Source organism: Phoxinus phoxinus (genome assembly GCF_949152265.1).
Source record: "Phoxinus phoxinus genome assembly, chromosome: 10".
Classification (NCBI taxonomy): domain Eukaryota; kingdom Metazoa; phylum Chordata; class Actinopteri; order Cypriniformes; family Leuciscidae; genus Phoxinus; species Phoxinus phoxinus.
In genome coordinates, this window is record NC_136885.1 from 33,155,935 (window position 1) to 33,174,482 (window position 18,548).

An 18,548-nucleotide genomic window follows, 5' to 3' on the forward strand; every position below is an offset into this window, starting at 1 on the left:
AAGTGATCATCTCTAAATATTACTATAAAAGTGAAGTATATGCTTTAAAAAGTGTGAAAACTCATGCGAGAAAACATCTCTCGCATGATGGAAGATTGACATGTCCAGTCACCTAATGGTGCAAATCGCTTGCATTACTTTCACTGGAAAATTGCACAGTTGTATTGTTACCAGAAGAAATGTTCTTTGTTTTCTCCTATCAGATTATATTGGAGAGTTCCTTTATATTGTTTTTTAGGCAGCATTATGAGCCCGTAAAGCTCAGGAGAATTCCTGTTGCTCGGGTGTTATTGCACATGGCAGGCGGACCACATGTCCTTCCTTCAGCAAGCATACAGAGGCAAATTACTATTATACAAAGAACAATAGTTATCAAACACCGCCGTGTTCTCCAAGATGCTTTAGATGTTATGTTAGATTAGATGCCATGCGCTCATTTATAGTCTAGGGGGAGAAGGCACAAAACTCGGAACTGCTTTTGTGTGCTCCAAAAGAGAAACTTTCACTGACAAGTGTAGCAGTCCAAGCGACATTGACGTGAGTAAAACAAACAGAGCTATTGTGAAGCTCAATTGGCTCATTTGACATTCTGATGAAACTATTTTTGGTAAAGGACTCGGCAATCGGAGAAATGGGAAGTATGCACACAAATGAGGAATTTATGTCGGTAACATATTGGCACATCAATGTTTAAGTTGTTGTTTTAGAATAACAACCCAGGCGCAAAATACTGTCTGGTAATGTTGTGTGTGTGTGTGTGTGTGTGTGTGTGTGTGTGTGTGTGTGTGTGTGTGTGTGTGTGTGTGTGTGTGTGTGTCTGTGTGTGTGTGTGTGTGTGTGTTGCAACTTGCAAATGTTGATACAATTTTGATACAATCTTATTCTGAAAATGCAACGGGTGACTCTTTATGTTGCTAAATGAAGAAAAAAATAAAATAATAATATCTAGTGCTGTCAAATCGATTAATCGTGATGAATCACATCTAACATAAAAGTTTGGTTATATAATATATGTATATATATATATATATATATATATATATATATATATATATATATATATATATATATGTATTATATGTTTGTGTCTGTATATATATATACACAAATACACACAAAGTATATATTTTTATATATACACATTGCATACAATATATACAGTTTGTGTGTGTGTGTATATATATATATATATATATACACATACATACATATACACATACGTACACACAAAAATATTATATAAACAAAACACACTTTTATCGCGATTAAACGATTTGACAGCCCTATTTAATGACACTAAACTGTACAACTGACTGTATAACTGATAGCTTCATCACAATGTAATCATTTCAAATAAAATCTATATTTTATGTCAATTTCTTTATCTGGAAAGTAATGTACAGTGCTTTTCACATTGATGTTAATACTTTAAAGTTTTTTACAGTGTTTCAAAGGTGTACTATCTCAGAAGTCAACATCTACATCAAGAAGTCATTAGGTTGATCATTTAACCTGGAGAATTTGGTGAATCCGAACTTAGAAAAGAGAAGAGAGAGAGAGAGAGAGAGAGAGAGAGAGAGAGAGAGAGAGAGGGAGGGAGGAGAGAGAGAGAGAGAGAGAGAGAGAGAGAGAGAGAGAGAGAGAGAGAGAGAGAGAGAGAGAGAGAGAGAGAGAGAGAGAGAGAGAAGGGTAAAACACGCCTTCCTCTATAAACTGTGGATGACAGTGTTGACACTAGATTCATTTCATCAGAGACATGGACACTGAAGCAGAAGCTCATCAATAAAAAGCAAGATACTGTAGATAGAGGACATTCTATCAGTCCAGAGATTAACACAGTGTACAATCAAGTTAGGATTATTTATTATGTTTTATCCGGAATCACGCTATAAAAGTGCAAAATGGACAATGTTCTGACAGGAATTTTGAAGCCAAGATGATGAAGGCTCTTTGGGCAGTCAGGTATGAGATGACACATTTCTTATAGCCTCCTTTTTATCAGTATCAATACATTTAATATAAAAATAGAAATAATCACACTGTTTATTTGGAGAATTTTTTTGTATAATTGTAAAGTTAAAAATAATCAAACTGGTCAATATTAGCAGGTATATATATGCTTTATATTATTGAATGCACTATATAGGAAGTTATGAAAAATAGTTAAAATATGAAAAATTAATTATGCACATTTGTATAATTTACAACTGTTCACCACAGATTATGTTTTTACTGTTTATGCTTGTTCGCAATGTGTGAAGGGTATCAACAAATAATCATTAATTTAAGTGCAGTATCATTACTTCAATTGTTGCATGATTATTTATTTGTGTCTATGTGAGGATATTTTCTGTATATAAACTGTTTAAATTGTGACTAGTTGCTGTTGCACCGTTGGCTCCCTTCATGTGATTTATGTAATAATTTAAACGTAAAAAAAAAAGAAGCTGAAACTAAGCGATTTCTTTTGGAAACCAGTTATATTTTAGTGTACTTGTAGCAGATAAATATACGTTTGTTGTTTATTTGTGACTGGCTGTCTGCATATTATCCCTTACACTTATCAGCTGTCTCAAAGCGAAAAGAAAAGCTACAAAACTCCTGTTTTGATTCCATGGAGTTTGATCCCATCAAAACCTTTCACAACTTTTCTTCCCTTCACTCGCTTCATAATGTTATTCAAATAGAAGCTCCACCCCCTTCTTACGCAATGCCCGCCTCTTTCATGTGCTTCACTGCCTAATTAACATAACAGCCCCGCCTCCTCACTCCCTTCACCACTTCATTTAAATTATAGCTCCGCCTCCCTCACGCGCTTCATCCCTCAGTCCGACACCATTCAACGGCTTTTAGCTAACGTTAAACGTGCTCCACCGTCCACACGGTCCGCTGCTCACTGTATTAGACAGATATATGGCTCAAAACATTAGCGTTATCTCTCGTATCGGTGCTTTTGTTACTTTGTGAAAATTCCGCCCAAAAGGAAAAAACGGTTCACCTCAAATGCTCTCGAATTCTCCCATGTAAGTAGCTCTGGCTTTCATTAGCTAACATGTGTCTGCTAGCCTCTTGTATGTATTTGACTAAAGACAGGTGAAGTTGTTTATAAACACCTAACAGTTAACTGTTTTCACTCTGAATTAACGCTTATGTTATAACGTTTTTAAGATACATAACGTACGACTTTAATACCGGTAACGTTAGCTGTTAACTTAGATGGCTAGTTGACGGTTAGCAATAAATAAGCCTTTAGTTTTAAACCTTATCGCGTGATATCTTCTGGTGAATAATCACAAGTCAACACTAATGGTATCATTATTATTGTATTATTAATAAACCAAACCGAATTCGCTAGTAGATATTTATTGATATGAGAAACGTTTTGTATTAAATCGGTGAAAAATACTTGGCGCCTCATTCATTTCCGGATGTCTTATTTTGATGTTCGTTGTATTCATGATTTATATTTATTGTATTGATTGATTTTTATATTCTTTGTGTTGATTGAACGTCAGCTAACCTTATGCCAAGGTTCTCTCAAAGTCATGAACAAACGTTCTTCCAGTAATATTAATAGGAAGTTCATTCAAAGTTGACCTTTAATATTAATGTTCTCAACTTTAGCACAAAAACGTAATTTATACGTTCTTCATGTAACGTTTTTTTTTTTCTTTCCCTGAAGAATTTTACTCTGACCTCTAATGTTATTTTTTTTTAATGTTACTAGTTTCAAAACGTCAAAACTAGAGAACTTTAAAAAGTAACATTCCCATTATGTGTTTACTAAATTATAAAAAAATGTTTTGAACATTCAGAAATAACGTTTTCATAACTTAATGGGAATATATTTTTGTTAGCTGGGAATCATCTTTATTTTGTTTGTTTTTTGAATCTCCACCCATACAGCTTATAAACATCTGTACATGTTTCACTCCTGTCATAATCCTAATTAAAGGGTTAAGTTCACCCAAAAATGAAAATGATCCCATAGTTTACTCTCCCTCAAGCCATCCTAGGTGTATATGACTTTCTTCTTTAAGCCAAACACAGTCAGTTATGTTAAAAAATGTCCTGGCTCTTCCCATCTTTATAATGGGAGTGGTACTTTGTTTTTTGAAACCCAAAAAAGTGTATCCATCCATCAAAAAATACGACTCCAGTGCCTTCTGAAGCGAAGCCGTGCGCTTTTGTTAGAAAAATATCCATATTTGATTTATTTTTGTTATTGTTTATTTTAGGCATGTGATTATCTGTAAATAAATAATACAATATTAACTCCTACTTTATATGTACTATATAGCTCTATTTTGACACTTCACTTTTACAATTTATTTTTTCTTGCAGGTGTTCGTGAACTACGAGAACAGCTTAGGGACTTCTGTCTACCGTGAGCAGTTTGATTTCAACGCGGAGCCTCCTTGGGATCCTAGCTGATAGCTGGAGAGGTCGACCTCTGACCTGTCCCTGTAGGTTCACATTGCTGTGTTTTACCATAACTTGCATATGCTTAAAGTCCAACAGGAAGTTCTGATTTTGGTAATACTACCCACCTATTCTTCAAAGCAGTTGCAATTCAGTCTTAAGCTGTTTTTAGACCTGCTTTGAGGATGGATTGCCAGGGTCAATGGAAGTCAGTGCCTCTTCCGATCGATGTCCACTTCAGGAGTCTTTCTGCTTTGGCGTCAAAAATTATATTGTGACATTGAATGTGTCAAAGCCAGTTTATATAACAGTGAATTAAAAAGCTGCAATTCACAGTTGGGGTCCCTGAGCACCAACAGCACATTGATGTTAGATGTTCTTTAAATACTTTATTTTTTGTCTGTCTTGTGTTTGCAGGGGATATCGCTAGGACCCAAGAGCTCTGAGGGTTCTCATAAATAGGTGACCTGCTTTATGCCAGTCAGAACATCAGATTACGGATGAGTATGAAGGGAACTCTGGATGAACTCCACTATCCTGTTGAGCTGCTGGAAGAAAGCGCAGCTCTCAGAGATGTGATCGATAAACACATTCATGATCAAACACTTGTAAGTATACCAATCTGCTGTTGTTGTTTCATTTATTGTGCCTTTTTTGTACTGAGCATGATGTATGTTGGTCTTCTTTAGGCACTGAAGAGTGCTTTTTTTGTTGCTGACCTTGGAGTGATCGTGCGGCAGCAAATTCGCTGGAGAGCAAAAATGGACCAGATTCGGCCTTTCTACACGGTCAAGAGCAACAGCTGCCCTGTGGTTGTTGAAATCCTGGCTGCTCTTGGAACAGGCTTTGTTTGTTCAAACAAGGTGAACATAAAGTATAAAATGTCTCATCCCTCGCTAAAAATAGATTCCTTTTGTGTCCTAAAATAAGTCTCTTTCTTTATGTGTCTGTTTGAAAGCTATTTTTCAAATGTATTAATACTTTAAAAAATAAAATTATAACCTTCATCTGTTTTGTCTTCTGTGCTTGTCTCTCAGCATGAGCTGGACTTGGTGAAGGTCTTTGGCGTCCCGTCTCAGGACATAATTCTCGGCGGCACGTGTAAACAGCTTTCCCATATCAAATACTCAGCCAAACATAACATCTCCCTCCTGGTTTGCGATAATGAGGTGGAGTTGAGGAAGATCGCACGGTGCCATCCCAAAGCAAAGTGAGTTGACTAGGGTTGTCTTTTGCAGTAAATTGTCACAATTCTCAGACATTATCCGTGCAGTAGGGTTGGGAATATTTAGGCACCTCACGATCTGATTCTGGTAATCATTATCCGATTCTAAAACAATTAATCTACTTTTTTTTTCATGCTCTGCTTAGTTTTGAGGTTTTGCTCTATTTGGCTTTTCATGTGTCATTTTAGACTTTTGAAAAGAAAACATCCAAAATGCACTTTTAAATGTTTATTTTATTGCACTTTATTTATTTGCATCTGTTTTTTTCAATGACTAAGTATCTTCAAAGCGGTGATTTTATTTTATTTTCTCGTGTCAGAAATCCCCACTTCAGTAGCTTTACATACAGCAAACCTTTCTGAAGGGTTTTACAGAGGGGTTCGTTCTTAATATATAATTTTCCTGACTTATTGAACATTTAATTCTGAAAAACAAGTTTTAGGGGGAAAAAGTTCTTGCTGTTGACAGTAATTTTTTATTTATGGAAGAGAAATTCCCTCTGAAAAAATCCTTTTACTCTAATGTATCAACAAAATGAAACTATTTTTAACCTGGCTTTATCCAATGTTCAAATTTCTGTTCTCGAAACTAATGCAAATTAGTGCATATTTAATCAAACAATGCCTCATTTGCATATTTAAACAAAATTTTAGGAAACTTGTAGTACAGAAAGTTACTTTTGTTTGTGTTATATAAGTATAGGTACTATGAAATAATTATGTTAAGGATTATTAACTAATTAAATATAGCTATAAAACATACAAGTTAAAAAGGGGAACAAAGAAACATTACAAGCAATGAAGAAAAAGTGCATACCAGATAAGGACTGTTGATTTTTCTCAGCATTATTGTTGTTTACATATTACTGGTGATATCGTAGACAGCGGCAAGTCTAATAGTTCACAGTAATGCACAGGTTTTATTAGCACTAACCTTCATCTTGAACTTGCTTTCTGCCGCAGAGTGTTACTGCTGTTGACATCAGAGAGCTGTTGTGAGAGAGAGGAGACGGCCATACCGTTCGGCTCCACGCTGAAGGACTGCAGACACTTGCTGGAGTGTGCCAGAGAGCTCAGCCTGCACGTTACCGGAGTCAAGTGAGTCTGGGGGATTTTTACAGAGATATTTACAGAGGGGCATGGTGATGGAAAAAAATATGGACGGTATATCGAGTTTGTACAACATGTCGATATATATTTTTATGAAGGATATAGGATGAGGCAATTCTTTTTATATGGATATACAGTAGTTTGATTGTTACGAGCGCATCTGAAAAATAGCGCAGAAAGTGCATAATCCAATTTGTAATAAACGAGACATTCTTTATATTAAGGGCTTCAAAATAACTCATAAGATATAATCAACACGTAGTTTAATGCAGCTTTATCTGACAGATAGGCTGCTTGTGCTGTTTAATGTGTTGTTTTCTTCAGTGCTTATATTATACATATTTGTTCTCCATCTGTAAAAGTCCTGCAAATATTGCGTTTTGTTGTCTGGTGGACGAGCCGTATGCCAAACAGACAGAGTGACTAAAATATACATTTTGCTAAAATATTTGCTTTTAGATATTAAAAGCACAGTATGCTGCAGTTAATCGCCACTAGAGGTCGCTTATTCAAAACAATAACAAAGGTGTAGCTTGATGTTGCCATGAATGGCTGTGGACACAAAATATAAAGCGTAACCTTTAGTATGAACACTGTTTATAGGACAACATTGGACAGGATGTGCATTTTTATTCATGTATTTTTAATAAATAGACAAACTTTTTTTTTTTTTTTTATCAGAGTAGAAAATATTTTTAATTTATTTTTCATATTGCTCATTTGACTTGCATGCAATGTGACCATTAACTGACAGCATGAACATGCTAATTATTATATAAGTATTAACTTAAGGGTTCTTAAAGAAAATATTTGACGTCTGGGTTTTGGCTGATAAAAAAAAAAGTTTGGCAACCCCTGCATTAGATATTAAAGCAAGTCTGTAAACAAATGACGATAGTTTTTCTCAGAACTAACCGGCTCTGAGTCATGCAGTTATGCCAAGGGTATTTATAAAGGGAGGAAATGAGGTAGGTTTTGATTTCATGCTGTTGGTTTCATGCTTTGCTCACAGATTCAACATTCCCAGTTGTTGTCAGGATGCACAAGCGTTCTCTCGTGCTGTGTCTGATGCCCGCTGTGTCTTTGATATGGGGGTGAGTCAACACTCATGGAGTCATGGATCAAATTTTGATTTGATTGTTCCTTTTGTGCCTTGAGTTTGCCTTCTGAATCAAGAGGGAATGATCTTTATTAATCTAAATGTCACTTTCGCTGCAGACTGCATAAGTATTTATTTCCCCATTTTAATGTGTAATAAATGATTTTGATCTTAGGAGGAGCTGGGCTTTGAGATGAATATTCTGGACATTGGAGCTGGCTTTGATGGAAGTGAAGCACAGTTAGACAAGGTAACGTATTTTGCTTTAAATGTGCAAGATATTTTTTTGCATTCACAAATGCTTTCCCCCTGAGCTTCTAATGTTGATTTTTGTGTGCAGGTTCACCAGACGCTTAAACCCATGCTGGACATGTATTTTCCTCCCTCGACCAGCTTGTCGATCATCGCCGAACCCGGAGCTTATTATGTGTCATCTGCTTTCACGCTGGCCGTGAATATAATCGCTAAGGAAACAGTGGCTCGGGATTGCATCGGTCAACCACACAGTGAGTACTAGTCAATATTCATGATATATTGTGGCTTTTATTTTGATGGGGATAAATTTAGATACATTTTGGATCGTCAAAAAGATATGTAAATGCATGGTAACTGTTTATTTTACAGTGTTAAACATGTTACATGTACACTTTAATAATGTATCAGAATGGTTAATGCTTTTTATGTATTGTTCTCTACGTCAGACACATGACTGTAATTAAAATTAGCCTTTGGCTTGACTACGTTATCAAACTGCTAATAATGTGTTGCTAATGTTACACAAACCATGTTCCCATTCGCCATCTCAGAGTCAGACAGCTACCTTGGAAAAATCAGCATCCTTACAAATGCTTAGAAAAACTTAAAAAGTCAGTGGAGAAAGGCGTATAGTCCTCATCATACATCATAACATTGTAAGAGACATCATATACATAATCTACCCGCCATATTGCTAAATGTACCCGATTTTTTTTTTCCCCGGGATCACCTGGCTTCACAGTGCTTCACAGCAGTTAATGATATGCTAAATCCTGCCCGCACGTCGACAGGATTGGTTGTTATGGCATGTTTGTGACAGTTTTGTGGCAGTTTTAAAGAGAAAATACTCAGCAATGGGGTTGACTTTTGAATTTGCACATGGTTTGTCTTAAAGCATATTATAAACACCACATATAACAACACCACATATAAACAACATTAAAACCACCCCCACAGGGGGACTTTAAATATGTCTAATAGGCGATACATTGATCATTGAGTGTTTTTTTTAAACTCTTTCAGAACTACTGTCAGCAAACGATGAGCCAGAGTTTCTCTACTACATGAATGATGGCGTTTATGGGTCGTTTGCCAATAAGCTACTGTGTGAAGATTCAATATCGATGCCTTCGGCACACAAGGTAAATATTTTTCTGTTTTTTTTCTAAAGAATGTGACGTTGCATATGACTAATGCATAAACATGTACAGATCAAGTTTTTTATTTTATATATATATATATAATTGTGTTTGTACCTTGCATGGAAAAAAAACCCCATTTCAGAATACATGCAGTGACTTAAGTACACACTTTTTTAAATCATTTCTTTGAACATCCTCCTTTGTCATTGGCCCAATCACAGCCCATTGTTGTTTTAATCTATTGATACGTTTGAAGCTGACTGTGATAATGTGCTGTTTTCTCAGGAGATGAGTGCAGAAGCGCCGCTGTTCTCCTGCAGTCTGTGGGGTCCGTCTGCTGATGATCTGGATCAGGTGGTGGAGCGATGTCTGCTGCCCGAGCTCAGTGTCGGAGACTGGCTGCTGTTCAGCAACGCAGGGGCCAACAGTCTGGGGGCCGCATTCACTAACAGAGATGAACACAAACCGCTCGTCTTCTACAGCATCTCCGAATACGACTGGTATGGAGTAAATGTTTGTGTCTTGGTTTCAAAGTTGGTGCATTTGTTTTGATTTTTTTTAATCATTGTTTTTCTTTGCAGGCAAGAGATTCGTAATTGTGGCATCAGTCTGGACACGGGGATGAAGGACTTCTCTCTTGGACCATGTTGCCTGCGATCATGCATGTCTGAGGCAGCCATTTCTACCCCAGCTTAACAAAAAGCCACTTATTAATGTCATTGTTTTGTAAAGATTGACTTTAAGCGCTTAAACTCTTCTCAAAAGCTTCTGATGCTTCTGGGACCAGAGCTGAAGAAGTGTTATTGACCAGAACAACTTCATAGCCATCGGAACTGATGGATATACAGCAAATAGTTATGATTAGCTTTAACAAATGGGCCAGTTAGCGTTTACAGATTTACCTAGTTCATTTTAAGTTTTATAAATATATACACAATGCATATATTTCCTCTAAGTGAATCAATCATGAACCCAAAAGGGGAAAGTTATTTATTAAACCTCAAGTCTAGTTTCATGACATCCTCAGATGCTTTTCAAGAAATGTGCACTTGTTTTTGTTATTTGTTATTTGTATTAAGAATATGTTTTAAACTGGATAAGTGTGATCTTCGTCCTATATTTGAACTGTTGCGGTAATAATGCAGGAGAACAATGTGTTTTCGTGGACAAAATACAATGGAAACTTTGTAAATTGTTGTAATCTCACGCCCAGATCGCACCTTGTGCAAGTATGCAAATGCCAAGCGTCTTGTACAGTTGTACATATTTGTATGTGTTGTGTTGCATTGCTGTGACAAGCAAGTTGTTGCGTTTTAAGGAAAGATGTGTGCAGTGAGGAATTCAAAGTGTTATGAACTGTAGATGCATTTTGTAATGTATAATATTGCACAAAATTGAGATCGGATAGCTAGAAGGATCTTTCGGGTTTGAGTTGTCGCTTTTCTAAGCTAAAGTCAGCTCTGATCTCAAGCGTTGTCTCAACATTACATGTGTCCAGGACGTCTCTGCTTTTGTCTCGGGAAGTGTTGATGGTTGGAGTAAGTGGTGCTGGTGGAAGTGAGGAAGCGGTGGTGCTCTTTACTTGCAAGATCCAGGCAAGTGCTGGGCTTTCTTGCCCTCTTGTCAACAGATGAAAAGGAATTTGAAATGTTTGTTTAGTTTTTGGTGTCGGAGCATAAATTATAGACTGGCGTTTACAGCATTTACCATGTACAGATTTGAGGTCAATAAAATGGCATTAAGTGGTCTTGTTGAATCATTTTATGTTTTCTTTACTGTAAAACTTTTAAACTTGAGTGTGCAAATAGCTAGAAACTTGATTTAGATCATCTTAGGTTAGTGATCATCTGCTTTTTGTACGCTTCATGTGAGTTGCATCTGTTGCAATGTATTTTACAAAATCCGGTTTCAGCGCACAAATGAGATTTGCAAATTGGTATTTTTGTCATACTACTAAAAAAAAATATGTTAAAAAAGGCTTATTTATATTTTGCAAAAAAACAATTCAACTTTATGGCCGTACATTTAAATACGAGCAAATAAAAGTAATACTTTATTGTAAAGTCCCATTAGTAAATGCATTAACTGAAAAAATACATTAGTTGCCGTGTTTAATCGTCGTTAATATTAGTTCATAAAAATACAACTGTTCATTGTTTGTTCATAGGCTCAATGCCTTAGAAGTACTTAATGTAGTTAACAAATGTAACTACTTTAAAGTGTTACTAAACAATATTCTTGTAATATAGGTGAGTTGTGTCTCTTGCTGCCATATTTCTAGTAATAAAAAAACACATTAACTGCAAAAGATGAGACAAAACATATAAAGGTTTTTAAAAAATATACTGATTTCTGAAGGATCATGTAAAAACTGAAGACTGGAGTAATGATGCTGAAAATTCAGCTTTGATCACAGGAATAATTTTTAAATATATTCACATAGAAAACACCACAATATTAAATTGTGAAATATTTCACAGTATTACTGATTTTACTGTATTTTTGAACAAATAAATGCAGCCTTGGCGGGCAGAAGAGACTTCAAAAGCATAAAAAGAATCGTAATTATTCTAACTTTTGAATGGTAGTGTGTGTGTAAATATAAAATAAACGATTTAAACAAAAGAGTACAGATCTCCTTGTACCGGCCTGTCAGCTCTCAGTCTTGGGAGCCAGAGTCTGCAGGGTTCGACAGTGACTGGAGATGTTGTTGAGATGGCAGAGCTCCTGCTGCCACACCGGTGTTCTCCTGGCTGTTAGATGGCGGCGTGTGTGTTTTGCCAGGTGGTCGCTGCGCACAAAGCGACTGTGGCATACGGGGCAGGCGAAGCGCTTCTCTCCCGTGTGTGTGCGGCGGTGTCGTGAAAGTTCATCAGATCTGGCAAAACGCCTCAAGCATCCGTCCCAGCAGCACCTGAACGGCTTCTCACCTGGAGGACAAGAAATGTACAGGAAACACAACTTTGAGGGCGTTTCTTTGCCAATTGAGAAGCACTGATCAAAATCATGCAAGCATATATACAATTTGAATATCGTGCATTTATTCATTCAAGTTAATTTATTTCAGTAATTCGACTTAAAAGGTGAAACTAATATATTATATAGACTCATTACAAGCAAAGTGAGATATTTCAAGCCTTAATTTGTTATAATTTTGATGATTATGGCTTACAGCTTATGAAAACCTTTTCACAATATTCTAAGTTTGAATTTGGGGTTTTCATAAGCTGTAAGCCATAATCATCAAAATTATAACAAATAAAGGCTTGAAATATCTCACTTTGCATGTAATGAGTCTATAAAATATATTTAGTTTCACCTTTTAAGTTGAATTACTGAAATAAATGAACTTTTGCACCATATTCAAATTGTTCGAGTTTCACCTGTGTTGTCTTAGATCTAATGAATTGTATGTATATGAATTGCATATAACATGTGTATGACTGACAGATGTGCATCTCATTAAGTTTGTTAAAACTCTGTATTCCAAACTTCTGGAAATATGACATACAATTTAAACACATACAGTATTGCCCGAAAGTGATGTCCGGAGAGGATATATGTTTTTTAATTACCCTTAAAGTTCAATTAAACCATCAAAATATGACAATATTTTTATTTTATTTTAAATATGAGGGAATAGCAAAACACTAAACTTGGAATCTGTCAAAGTGAAAATTTTACTTTGCAAAAAAAAAAAAAAAGGCATACATTGACTACAACATAATCAATTATTAATATTGAATTGGTTCTCTCTTGTTTAAGCATGCATTCATAGTTTCTTTGTATGACTGCTTGGTAAAAAATTATCGCCACAATTTGGCATGTTTCATTGAGTTATCACAAATAAAAACAACCGACTCCAAGTACAACTATGCATTATGCTAACAAAATCTTTAATAATATTTGATTAAAGGGTGAAGGGTCAGATTATCTAGGCCGGACATCACTTTAGGCGACTACTGAAATTGAATAGGCAAGTGCTGAAGAAGCGTCCTTCTCTCTACCTGTGTGTGTCCTCAGGTGTGCTTTCAGGTGGGAGCTTTTGAAGTATGTTTTCCCACAGTGCGGGTGAGTGCAGACGTAGTCGCGAGTCCGTGACGGAGCGGCTTCAGATGCGGGTCTGTTTGTGGATGAGTTGTGGACAGGAGCGGGAGCGATGGCGGGGAACCTCAAACCACATGAAGGTGTTTGTTTAGGGGGCAGAATTACCACGACTGAACCTTTGGCCATCAGACCGGCCACAAAAACCACAGACGATTGACAAACGTTCGGCGAACCAGCAAAAGATTGAGAGAGTGGGAGCGTCTGGAAGACTGAAACTGATGGCATGCTTCCAGAAGAAGAACCGGACACCACTGCAGCAGCAGCAGGGGCTGATGGGGGATCAGATCTGAGAGGCTGGAGGTTTATTGCGGAGTCACTGGCGCTCTGACTCAGTGCATCGGATGTGTGGCGGATCACACTGATGGCTTGAGATCTGGTGACCCCTGACCCCTGGTGTTGGTCACAGTCGGGACTGTGCGGCGGAGTCATGCACGACACTGCCTGAAATAAAACAACGACCAGTTCATGAATGTTTCTTGACATTACTTTACTAATGCAAATGATTGGCCAGATTACCTTACTCGTAAAAATAAACGTTCTTTATTGGCGTTGAAGGTTTCATGAAGAACATTTAACATTCATGGAGGTTTTACATTCCAAAAAATCTTCTTTATAGTGGAGGAAGGTTCTTTAGATTATTTCAAGTCCCCCTGTGGTGAAAATCTAGTTTTTAATGTTGTTGATATGTCTGTATGGTGTTTTTAATATGCTTTTAAGACAAACTATGTGCAAATTCATACGTATTTTCTCCTTAAAACTGCAGTGAACCAAAGACAGTCTCAAAAACACGGTTTGTAATCGCTGGTGTTTCTGACGATACAAACGACCTTGTAACCAATCAGATCAACGTCAACCAGTGGATCTCTGAGCTGAGTGAGTGAGTGGAGGCGGGGCTCATTTGCATATTCATAGACCGCTTTTACTAAATGAGGCGAGGGTGTCGAGTTACATTCAAGCTATTTTAAGGCATGAATAATTTTTATCCAGGACAAAAAGTGTAATTTTGGTGCTCAAAGATGAGTTTTAAGAGAATTATTGATTACTTGAAATATTCTTCACAGTAACAACTGTTCACTGAAAGGTTCTTTATAGAACCCAAATGGTTCTTCTCTACAAAAAAAAAAACCTTTTGGAACATTAATTTTTAAGAATATATATTGACAGGCTGCTTTTTCATTTAGCATGCAGTTGAAATTTTTGTGAGTGAATCTCACAAAAACACATTCAGGTCATATTGTGCCATTATATTTAGAGATATTTTCCATTATTTGTGCCATCAAGCACAACTTGAATTACTGTAATCTTTTAAATGTTTTACTTTTGATTTTGGTCATTTCAGTCAGAATCTCTAGCCTGGCTAACGCCAGACCCAATTCTCGTTGAGACTAGAATAAAATAAAATAAATAAAATCGCGCTGCGCAAAGGCAGTATGGGGAAACCCAGGCTACAGAATCTCATTAGATTACTGACATGCAGTCCTTTTTTCTCCGGTGTTTGCCTTATTACTGTGTGTGTGTGTGTGTGTGTATGTGTATGTGTATGTGTATGTAATGTATATATATTATATATATATATATATATATATACAATTATTTTACATTTTAAATAATGATATTCAGATTCTGAATATCTTGTGTCTGAGTCTATACATCACACGACTATATAGAAATGATTATACAGAAGAAAAATAACAAGATAAATTGTTTTTTTTTGCATGACTTCACAAAGTAGTCATTTAGCAGACGCTTTTGTCCAAAGCAACAAGTGAGGACTAAACCGAGCGTGTCATCGTGAAGAGGCAAAAACAACGCAAGAAGTGCTCAAAATACAAAGTTCAGGCATTGCTCAGAGTAGCATAAGCCAGACAAGGGAGGATTAAAGGAAAAGGATTTTTTTTATTTTTTTTTTAAATGTAAAACTTTATTACATTACTATACAATATTCTTTATATAATCATTTTTATAGTTTCATTAGTCCCACAGTAGTCAATTTATGAGTTCACACTTACATGTAATTAAGTGGAGTAAAGGTTATGTGTATTTGGCGTGCTGTCTGGGGAGGGCTGTGAGCTCTGATTTTTACCCGAACACAGAGTACTCCCCCGGTTGATGTAAGAGTGGTTGGGACTAGAAGTGAGGAGACGGGGTGGTGGAGGGATGCTGTTAAACTGTCAACGAACGGCGGTAAGTCTGCTGTATATATATACCTCTTGTTTTGGTAATGGGCTTTATGCACAGCTGCACTACTTCCTGAACTTTAGCCAGCTCCTTTGTTTCCTGTCTGCCATTATTGGACAAACTGATTAATCCAGGTGTGCCTAATTATTGTTATTGGTCAGGCACACCTGGATTAATCAGTTTGTCCAATAATGGCAGACAGGAAACAAAGGAGCTGGCTAAAGTTCAGGAAGTAGTGCAGCTGTGCATAAAGCCCATTGGTTGATTAACTGAGTGCGCTCCTCTTGTGTTAATTTAGGTTAATTATCTGAACGTGCTCCTTCCGAACTTAGTTAATAAAACATCGTTAATTTTATCCCTTAAAACTCATCTTTGATCCCCAAAATGCCTTAAAATAGCTTGAATGTAACTCGACACCCTTGCCTCATTTAGTATACGTGGTTCTATGATTATGCAAATGAGCCCCGCCTCCACTCACTCAGCTCAGAGATCCACTGGTTAACGATCATACGTTGATCTGATTGGTTACAAGGTAGTTTGTGACGTCAGAAACACCAGCGATTTCAAACCATGTTTTTGAGACCGTCTTTTGTTCACTGCAGTTTTAAGAAGAAAATACTCCGAAATGCTGTCGACTTATGAATTTGCACATGATTTGTCTTAAAACATATTAAAAACACAATACAGACATTTAAACAACATTCAAAGCTTGAATGTCACCACGGGGGGGACTTTAAAATCAATGTAGTTTTGATTTTTATTATTTTCTATTATTATAAATTACATAAATATTAAATGCAATACAAAAATATACATTACAGTTTAAATAATAATACAGTAATGAGTTGGAGATTTGCATAATTTTTGTGTTGCAGTATTGAGAATTGTGGGAGTTTAATATGCATTATTTTTATTAAAATACCAAAAAAAATTGTGATTGATACTGGGCTGAAATATGACCTGGATCTGTCAGTGTGCTTCACCTCAGTCTCACTCACGAAGGACGACTGGTGGAAATCAGCAGTGACTGAACACACTGCATCCTCACAGGCATCAGAGGAAGGTGTCAAGGGCCGAAATCCCCTCTTCTGGACATCTCCGGACTCCCAGTCAATGTCCATGGATATCAGGGCCTCCACAGCTTCTGAATGTCTCCTGTCTGTGTCTGTACATGTCACACGCTGCTCGATGTGAGAGTATACGGAAGAAAATATCATGAATATAATGATACGGAAGAGGTTATCATTTCTGCCTGAAATTGACCATTTGCATAACTTCACAAATAGCTAATATGTAATACTTTTAAAAAAGTATATATATATATTCTTTATATAATAATTTTTTATTTTTAATACTTTTTTAAAAACCAAGGTAGTTTTGTAAAAAAATGTATAATAATTCATAATCATCAATTCCTTCCCTTCAATGTACATCAACTATTAATGTTTGCTAATGGCTTTTATTCTAAATTAGCATTTAATAAACATAAATAAACGGATTAAATCAATATAATAGAAATCAAACAAAAAGAAAGCATTAGCCAATATCTGAATCCCGGGCAAGTATAAAGTTAAACAGATTATTGATTAACTGCAGAAAGAATTCAAATTCTCAAACATAGATAGTTTACTTACAATTTCAGATAGTGATGACATACTGATGTTGTATTATATCTCTCGTTTATTATTGTGACTGAACACCTATGTCTCACGCATTATGATAAATACTGTCACCGTTTCTTGAGCTTAGATTCATTCACAACATATTTCAGAAAACCGAGCAGGGGCCGTGTGGGCGTGGTTTCATCTCCAGCCAATCATCGACAAAGGTGTGCTGAGCGTTAGCCAATGAGGAGAGAGTGTCGGTGCGTGATCAGTGTGTGATCCGCGCAGTGTGTGCGGGTGATACACAGACGGTCAGCTGTTCGTCCACATATACAAACCGATATATCCCTGCTGAGCCTGATTCATATTACTCTCATGTTTAATTCCCGGACAGCGAGCCCTAAAAAGGCGTTATTTTCTTCATAGCACTGTGTAATATCTTTCATTAATTCATCATTATTTAGCTAAAGAAATTAGTTTCTCCATTAAAGTGATAGTTCACCCAAAAATGAAATTTCTGTCATCACTTAATCACCCTCACATTGTTACAAATCTGTATGAGTTTCTTTCCTCCACTGAATAACAAAGAAGATATTTTGAAGAATGTTGGTAACCAAACATTGTCTGGTCCCTTTGACTGTTTGTCCCCTCCTGAAGTCAATGGCTATACCGTCAAATGTTTGATTACCAACTATTTTCTTTTGTGCTCAACAGAAGACAGAATTTCAAACAGGTTTGGAATGAGGGTGAGTAAATAAATGATGACATAATTTTCGTTTTTGGATGAACTATCCCTTTAAAACCTTTGCATTCAGTCTCCCCGTTCTTGAATATTTGGTTAGCTAACATCCTTGGTTTAGTAAGCTGTTATATAACAGTTTCCTAACAGTCCAAAGCGTAACATATACCAGCAATCTATCAGGGATGCTGGTTTATTCTCTCTGCTGAAGCACATTCTGCACAAACTATTCCTGATAACATTTTATAATAGTGTTAAATGACACCGGCTTCCCTCTCCAGCATTAGCGGGTCATCTGAGGCCTGAATTACTGGATTGAACCTTGCCCTAGATTTGTATGAGTGCCTGTGTAAATCTTCTAGAGCATTCGGACTGAGGCCAAATACGCTTTTGCTCATGTACTTTACTCAAATGCTGATCTGTAGGGAATGTGTCACAGACAGAGTTATTTTGGTGACTTCTCAGTTGGTGATCATATTACTACACATGTGACCACACAAACAAGCTTAAGGCAAAGTGTGCAGATATTAATAAGTATTTAAGTCATCATGAAATCAAAATGGACCATTTTAATTTTTTTATGGAATATTGCATTATTTATTATAAATGATTTATCTGTGCACATCTTCTTCTTTTTTTTAATTAATTAATGTATCTTGTAATCTTG

At 36.4% G+C, this 18,548-nt stretch overlaps 2 protein-coding genes across 4 annotated transcripts; one reads left to right on the top strand and one right to left on the bottom strand.

Moving 5' to 3' along the window:
* The first annotated feature begins 1,736 nt into the window (after positions 1–1,736).
* azin1a (antizyme inhibitor 1a) lies at positions 1,737–10,999 on the top strand. Of its 2 annotated transcripts, none has more exons than XM_079625664.1 (12): positions 1,737–1,962; positions 4,345–4,466; positions 4,840–5,030; positions 5,112–5,285; positions 5,460–5,632; positions 6,611–6,745; positions 7,770–7,851; positions 8,032–8,106; positions 8,197–8,362; positions 9,135–9,253; positions 9,539–9,753; positions 9,835–10,999. In XM_079625664.1, exons 3-12 carry the CDS (start codon positions 4,923–4,925, stop codon positions 9,947–9,949), a joined length of 1,362 nt encoding a protein of 453 aa, XP_079481790.1. In that variant the 5' UTR covers positions 1,737–1,962; positions 4,345–4,466; positions 4,840–4,922; the 3' UTR covers positions 9,950–10,999. The 2 variants fall into 2 exon arrangements, with proteins under 2 accessions (XP_079481790.1, XP_079481789.1); XM_079625663.1 differs by lacking the exon at positions 1,737–1,962 and adding an exon at positions 2,768–3,023.
* klf10 (Kruppel like factor 10) lies at positions 10,998–17,312 on the bottom strand. 2 transcript variants are annotated; one of them, XM_079625665.1, is made up of 4 exons: positions 17,173–17,312; positions 16,522–16,719; positions 13,261–13,801; positions 10,998–12,183 (listed from the first exon to the last, which is right to left on the bottom strand). In XM_079625665.1, the coding sequence occupies exons 1-4, from the start codon at positions 17,191–17,193 to the stop codon at positions 11,906–11,908; spliced, it is 1,038 nt and encodes a 345-aa protein (XP_079481791.1). In that variant the 5' UTR covers positions 17,194–17,312; the 3' UTR covers positions 10,998–11,905. The 2 variants fall into 2 exon arrangements, with proteins under 2 accessions (XP_079481791.1, XP_079481792.1); XM_079625666.1 differs by having other exon boundaries at positions 11,267–12,183; positions 16,537–16,719.
* Between the last annotated feature and the right edge of the window lie 1,236 nt (positions 17,313–18,548).